The sequence below is a fragment of the Schistocerca americana genome, chromosome 1 (assembly GCF_021461395.2).
Source record: "Schistocerca americana isolate TAMUIC-IGC-003095 chromosome 1, iqSchAmer2.1, whole genome shotgun sequence".
Taxonomy (NCBI): Eukaryota; Metazoa; Arthropoda; class Insecta; order Orthoptera; family Acrididae; genus Schistocerca; species Schistocerca americana.
Window position 1 is genome coordinate 350,260,928 of NC_060119.1, and position 7,228 is coordinate 350,268,155.

The 7,228-nt window shown below is 43.2% G+C and overlaps 1 protein-coding gene across 1 annotated transcript in view; it reads left to right on the plus strand.

Annotated features, from left to right (window-relative positions):
* LOC124622558 overlaps positions 1-5,473 on the plus strand; it is a 61,716-nt gene extending 56,243 nt beyond the window's left edge. The window contains exon 2 of the mRNA XM_047148297.1: positions 5,093-5,473. Within this exon, the coding sequence (XP_047004253.1) occupies positions 5,093-5,278 (186 nt within the window). The 3' untranslated portion in view covers positions 5,279-5,473. The remainder of the gene's footprint in view (positions 1-5,092) is intronic.
* Positions 5,474-7,228: the final 1,755 nt, after the last annotated feature.

The window sequence follows — 7,228 nt, forward strand, 5'->3', positions numbered from 1 at the left end:
ATGCTCTGAAGGAACGTCTTAAAACATCACTTGTGAACACTTATTACAAGAGAACTCATTCGATGGAACCACAAGAAAATAAATGGTTCAGATGGCTCTGAGCACTATGGGATGTAACATCTAGGGTCATGGGTCCCCTAGAACTTAGAACTACTTAAACCTAACAAAAGACATCACACACATCCATGCCCGAGGCAGGATTCGAAGCTGCGACCGTAGCGGTCGCGCGGTTCCAGACTGAAGCGCCTAGAACCGCTCGGCCACACCGGCCTGCCGAACCACAAGATCCAGCTAAAATACACCAATAGTGACTCGGTCTTTCAAACACAGAAACGAACAGCTTAGTACAACAGGTTGTTCAGATTATAACTAATAACTGATAAATGCAATTAAAATCAAAGAATTCAACCGGTTAACAGCTAAATCTAACCAAAAGGTCCATCTTTTGTTTAACGGCAACCTGTGCCTAAGCACAATTGTTCCGGCTATATTTACGACCAAGAGCTGATTAATTAGAAACCAGAAAGAAAAGGCAATATAATAGCGGGACAAATTTGCAAACAACAACTAATGTCTTAGTACACTACTACTGCCCGTATTTACGACCAAAGAGCCGACCCAGTAAAACTCTGAGGGTCGGGTACAAAGCAGAAAATAATAAGGAGGGCAGGTAAACAATGAAACAAATCACCACGAGGATTACAGACTATTATTCCCCTTTATCAGTAACCAGTTCCTTGAATCCACGGCGCGTCGCATCGGTTACTGAGTGGTGCCGATGAAAGTCAGGTAGAAGAGGGCAGCCAGGCCACGAGCGGTCGTCCGACACAAATGTTGCCAACCAATCCACGGGACGTCGGCCTGCTGCTTTTAGTCGACGCTGACCCCGGTGAAGTACTCCGGTATCTTCGCTCTGCGCAGGGCAGCTCGTGGCTTCGGCCGCTCGGACCTCGTGACCACCTCTTGTCGCGACGCTACCGCCAATTCCCAAACTTCATGCCTCCTTCTCGGGCCAGCGAATCCCGTATATATATCGGCAGCAAAGACCTTCTATCGACACAACCCACAGATACCAACTCTTCCTCATAGATATTGGCAATGGGGTCGCAAGAGGGATAGTCGATACTAGACCAGAGCCAGTGGCGCCAGACAGAACAGTCTACAAACTCCATGGCGACACGGCTCACTTAGTACCCGGGTTTGGCCGTGTGGCCGTCTTGCTGGACCGGTCGCGGCGCACCCTGGGTGCTGGGGCGGCCGGCTAGCTTTCAGCTGCACAAACAAATTCACCTCACCTTGCATCAATTCTGCGTGGCCGAAAAACTCGCCTACGTACACCAAACGCTACACCATATGTCTTAAGTCATACTTCTTATAAATAAAATGGGACTCTGTTAGAGAATTTAGACTATTTCCTCTATAACTCAATTGTATAAATAGTAAGTCTGAGAAACACGATTTTGTAATCTGGAACAAACTAGATGAGAAACCAGAAATCGAAATTAAATTTATAAGAAATAGACAAATGCGAACTGGATGGATGGAAAAAAGTAAGTAAACTGTTTATTATTTCAAACTTAAACGCCATAACTGTCAAATTTGTTCCACTGGGAGACAAGACGGTCAGTGCCTTCTTGGAAAAAAGGTGCCTGTAGAACCATTTTTGTACCCAGTGTGCATCGCTTCGTCCGAAGAAAATCCACGGCCAGGAATGTCCTTCTTCAGGGCTCCAAATATTAGAAATCGCATGGGGAAATGTCGGGATTGTATGGAAGAAGCGTAAGGACTTTCCAGCGAAATTTCTACAGCGTAGTCGAAACAAATTGCCCGCCCACGTGTGGTCAAGGTTGTTTCGACTACTGTGCGGAGCCCTTACTCTTCTTCCATACAATTCCAATCTCTCCCTACGCGATTTCCATATTTTTGGAGCCCTCAAGAAAGAGATTCCTGGCCGTGGATTTGTTTCAGTCGAGGAGGTGCACGCCTGGACACAAATATGGTTCCGTAGGCAACTGCAAACATTTTTCCATGAAGGCGTTGAGCAGCTTCTCTCACGTTGAGATAAATATGTTAACGGCTGTGACTTTTGAAGTAATAAACAATTTCCTTACTCTCTCTCTCTCTCTCTCTCTCTCCCCATTTTACTGTGCATGATAGGAATTTTGATGACCAGAATATCCAGTGAAACCATAAGATAAAACAAGAGCTCGCAGATTTAATACTTGGACACGACTTCATAATCCCATCCGATCAATTCTATATTATGTGAGAAATGGACATAAAACGAGCTCACTTTCTTGGAAGAAAATATAAGAAATTGATATCCATATAAACCGTAGAATTCACGGTTTTGGCACCAGTTTATTCTTTCCGATCACGTAACCTGTTTGGCCTCAGATCTATGAGAGGAAGATAAAAATAAAGGTATTTCAGAATTTGTGAATCGTGTAGATGAACCTGTTCCATATTGAAGCAAAGACAAATAAGTTTATTAAATTACAAGGCACCGACACATACTTACATTTCTTTTCATATATTCTTCCCATTTGTTCTTTAAGAAATATTTTTACATTACTATGACTACTTTTAAAATACCAGTTCATTATATGTGCAATTAATTCACACTCTTTTCGTACAAAAGTTGCACTATATTTTCTTATATCATTTTACGGAAATGATTGTTACATGTACTAGCAAGTGTGAGAACACGACATTTGACTACGTTTCTGACCTTTAGTTAGTTACTTTCAGTAAATATTTAGCCCGTTGTGGTCTAGCGTGTAGAGTACTAGACTCCGGGTTTCGAGCAGGATTCTTACTCGTTCCAGTCCCTCCAGTTCCACTTATCCCACTACCACAACGATGGACTTTCTACCCCCACCCTTCTAGTGTCACGACGAACAGAAGACTGCACTCTACCTGCTGTCAGACCAGAAGCCCGTTCATGTGTAGAGCGCCACAGACTTCACTCAGTAGATATTTGCTTTTTAAATGTACAAGTATGGCTGAATGTCGGTCGAATCGTCGGCATTTTAGTATTTCATAATGATCGGCCTAGTACCCGAAAGGTTTTACGGTATTCGTATTGACCTAGCCGTGGAACTCTACCACCTTATATTTAGTGCACACTACATTCGCGATCTGCCATTTCCTCTGCAGAATTTAATTAGAGCATCATTGTCTTAAGCTTGGCTGGCTCTGAGCTCTATGGAACTCAACTGCTGTGGTCATAAGTCCCCTAGAACTTAGAACTACTTAAACCTAACTAACCTAAGGACATCACACACATCCATGCCCGAGGCAGGATTCGAACCTGCGACCGTAGCGGTCGTGCGGTTCCAGACTGTAGCGCCTTTAACCGCTCGACCACTTCGACCGGCCTCTTAAGCTTGTTTTTGGCGTGTTTCTTTACGTTGTGTTCAAGTTACCTTGCTAGCAGCCACGTATTGTCACCTCTCTGATGATAAACTAAGAAAATACACTGAAGAGCCAAAGAAGCTGGTACTCCTACCTAATATCATGTAGATCCCCCGAGAGCGCGCGGAAGTGCCGCAACACGACGTGTCATGGGCTCGAATAATGTTCTGAAGTAGTGCTGGAGGGATCTGACACCATGAATGCTGCAGGGCTGTCCATAAATCCGTAAGACTGCGAGAGGGTGGTGAACTCTTCTGAACAACACGTTGCAAAGCATCCCAGATATGCTCAATAATGTTCATGTCTGGGGAGTTTGGTGGCCAGCCGAAGTGTTTAAACTCAGAAGAGTGTTCTTGGAAGCACTCTGAAGCATTTCTGGACGTGTGGGGTGTCGCACTGTTCTGCTGGAATTGGCCAAATGTGTCGGAATGCACAGTGGACATGAATAGGTGCAGGTTATCCGACAGGATGCTTACGTACGTGTCACCTGTCAGAGTCGTATTTAGACTTACCAGGGCCCCATATCACTCCAATAGCACACGCCTCCCCCGTCTTGAACAGTTCCCTGCTGAATGTGTCCGACCAGGCAACATGTTTCCAGTCATCAACAGTCCAATGTCGGTGTTGACGGGGCCCATGCGAGGCGTAAAGCTTTCTGTCGTGCAGCCATCAAGGGTACACGAGTTGGCCTTCGGCTCCGAAATCCTATATCGATGTGTTTCGTTGAATGTTTCGCACGCTGACACTTGTTGATGGCCCAGCGTTGAATTTTGCTGCAAGTTGCGTTGTATTTCTGTCATGTTAAACGACTCTCTTCTGTCGTCGTTGGTACCGGATCTTTTTCCGGCCGCTGCGATCTCAAAGATTTGATGTTTTACCGGTTTCCTAATATTCACGGTACACTCATGAAATGGTCGTACGGAAAATTCCTCACTTCATCGCTACTTCGGAGATGCTGTGTCCCATCGCTCGTGGGTCTATTATAACACCACGTTCAAACTCACTTAAATCTTGATAACCTGTCATTGTACCAGCAGTAGCCGATCTAACAACTGCGCCAGGCAGTTTCTGACGTCAGCTTCGTGTTCTGCCTGTTTACATATCTCTGTTGGTTCAAATGGCTCTGACCACTATGGGACTTAACATCTGAGGTCATCAGTCCCCTAGAAGTTAGAACTACTTAAACCTAACTAACCTAAGGACATCACACACATCCTTACCCGAGACAGGATTTGAACCTGCGACCGTAGCAGTCACGCGGTTCCGGACTGAAGCGCCTAGAACCGCTCGGCCACCGCGGCCGGCCATATCTCTGCATTTGAATACGCATGTCTGTAACAGTTTCTTTGGCACTTCAACCTAAAAATCTTCTAACAATGCAGGTTTAGAGCTTGAGTTCTATTTACATGAATTATAGAAAATTATATTCACCTAGAAGATGTGTGAAGAGATTACTGCTTATTTTCCTTTTACTTCATTACAATACTTCTGATTTCGTGATCTCTGTGATGACAACGTTCTGAAGTACCGGCTACCTAACTCCGGTTTCCCACAGTATTAAAACAATCACTGTTGCATTTACCGCATAAAATATGTCTGTATACTTCAATAATGTGTCATTCAATACTACATTATGGCCGTTATGCCTTAAGTATGTGGACCATTCTTTGTGCAGGAGACGGTGGAAATACCAGCTGACGCAGAGCAAGCAGCAGCGGAAGATGCAGAGGAGGCAGAGTCGGCGACGGATGTAGAAGACGACATGCAGCTGGTGGTATACAGCTTCATCAACGCACCGGACAGGCCTTGTCCCGACGGCCAGTACCGCGACGCGCAAGGCATCTGCAGGGAAGCCTGGTAGTCAGGCTACCTGCCCAGCAGCAGTGTCATATGGGCTGCAGGCGTACAAGGCGGCCTAAAATTGACTGACAAGGAACAATAGGCCTGGAAACTGTTCCCCTTCTCTTGATGACCACTGTAAATTTTGTTGTCTTTCTAGCTCTGATACATGACATGTTCCTTAACGGAACTTAATAAATTTCGTTTGTGCACAATACACATAAAATTATTGTTAGTGATTTTACACCAGGTAAAGACAAAGCTTCCAAGTGTCCGAACAGATCTAAAAACACAATTTTTTTCTCTTCGCTCCATTTATTTTCCAGAAGGTTTCTGTACTGATAAGAGTAGGTAAGGCTGATTGTTCATTTTCCAGAAAGACTCAGGGAAGAAGGAATACTCTCTTTAGCACCACGCACATGAGCGGAAACTCCAGTACTGATGCAAACAGGGTATTTGAGTACGCACACTTTATAATTAGAGCATCTTCTTTTTATTATTTTTTTGACGGAACAGAAGAATACCTTTGGCGAACGTTAGGAAAAATTAAAGATGAAATTCAGATTGTTTCATATTGTTGAAATTTACAATTTTGTTGAAATTTAACAAGTATCAATTCGCTAATGGGAGTAAGTGCGTTACCATTCGATCCATACGTAACGGGTTCAAATCTCGGTGGTGCAAGAACTTTTCATCACCGAAATTTAATCGTCGATGGGAGAAGGAGTGATACGTTCAATTTTTGATCAGCAGAGACTGTTCAGTATCTCTGAGAAAAGCTGGAAATGTTTCCATATTATGTCTCGAGTGGCAACATATGACACTGTTGGTAGCAACATTTCAAATACAGTACGACAATGCACTCACCTCAGTCATACATACGATACAGATATGAATGTAGCCAATCATCGGAAAGTCCGAGAAGGACAACAGTGAACAACTTCTGGTGGCACATTGTCAAAAGAAAGTTGGAGGGATGTCCAAAACTGTCATTATGCTCATAAAATAGGAGCACCTACAATCACGCATTTAGTAGAACAGTTGGTCAGACTATGCCACCTGAAATCTGTCAGTAAATTAGCAAAGGATAGAAAAATGGAGAAATTAGGCATTTTAATCAGATCATATACTATTCGATATTACGCTATCATCAACGAAGTAATCACCCATTAATACCGGCAAAAATTAGAGTTTCCGTAAGTGTTTCACGGTTAAATCTCCCGCCCATGTAAAAGATTCAAAATGGTTAAACTACGCGTTAGGTGATTCAAATTCTTACAACCAACACTAAATGTTACAGGACAGTTATACTGCAACATGAGAGTTTACGATTTCTTTCCATCAATATTTTCTTAGCAGTGGAAATACAGTACATTCCTTCGTCACAACGAAATACTTTCAGTGACTTGTGATGATTTCCAGCCTTCTTCTCGGTTTCATGGAGTTAGATAAACTCTCAGCAGCCCATTTATTACTATTCTGTTGTATGATATGTTTGACGTTATCTGTCTTCATCAGCAATCCAAACCTGCCAGTACACTATTGATGTACTCCTCGCAGTCATCTACACCAAACATTTTCAGCTAAGGTACAAATACTCTGATTTGACGAAGGCGTGTTGTCGGACAAAGAAATCCTTTCGGATCCGGGTTCTTAAACAAGCTCTGAGATAACATTTCAGGAAGTTAAATGCCATCAAATTCACCTTCTTTTATGAGGTAATGCTTGTAAATGGCTTCGGTCAAAGAGCACAATTTGTTGATACTTACTGAAGGGGGAGACCATTTTGGTAGATGCAGAAGGACCAGTAGCTTGACATTGTCTAAGACGCTCTTGGTAAATTAAATGACGATTAAAAAAATACAATTCGTGTTATGAAGAAGACATAACAAGTATATGTACCTTGTCTGGTATTGACTCAGTGGAATAAAGTGCCTTGTGTCTGGTGACAGAAAAGGATATTTTAGACGTC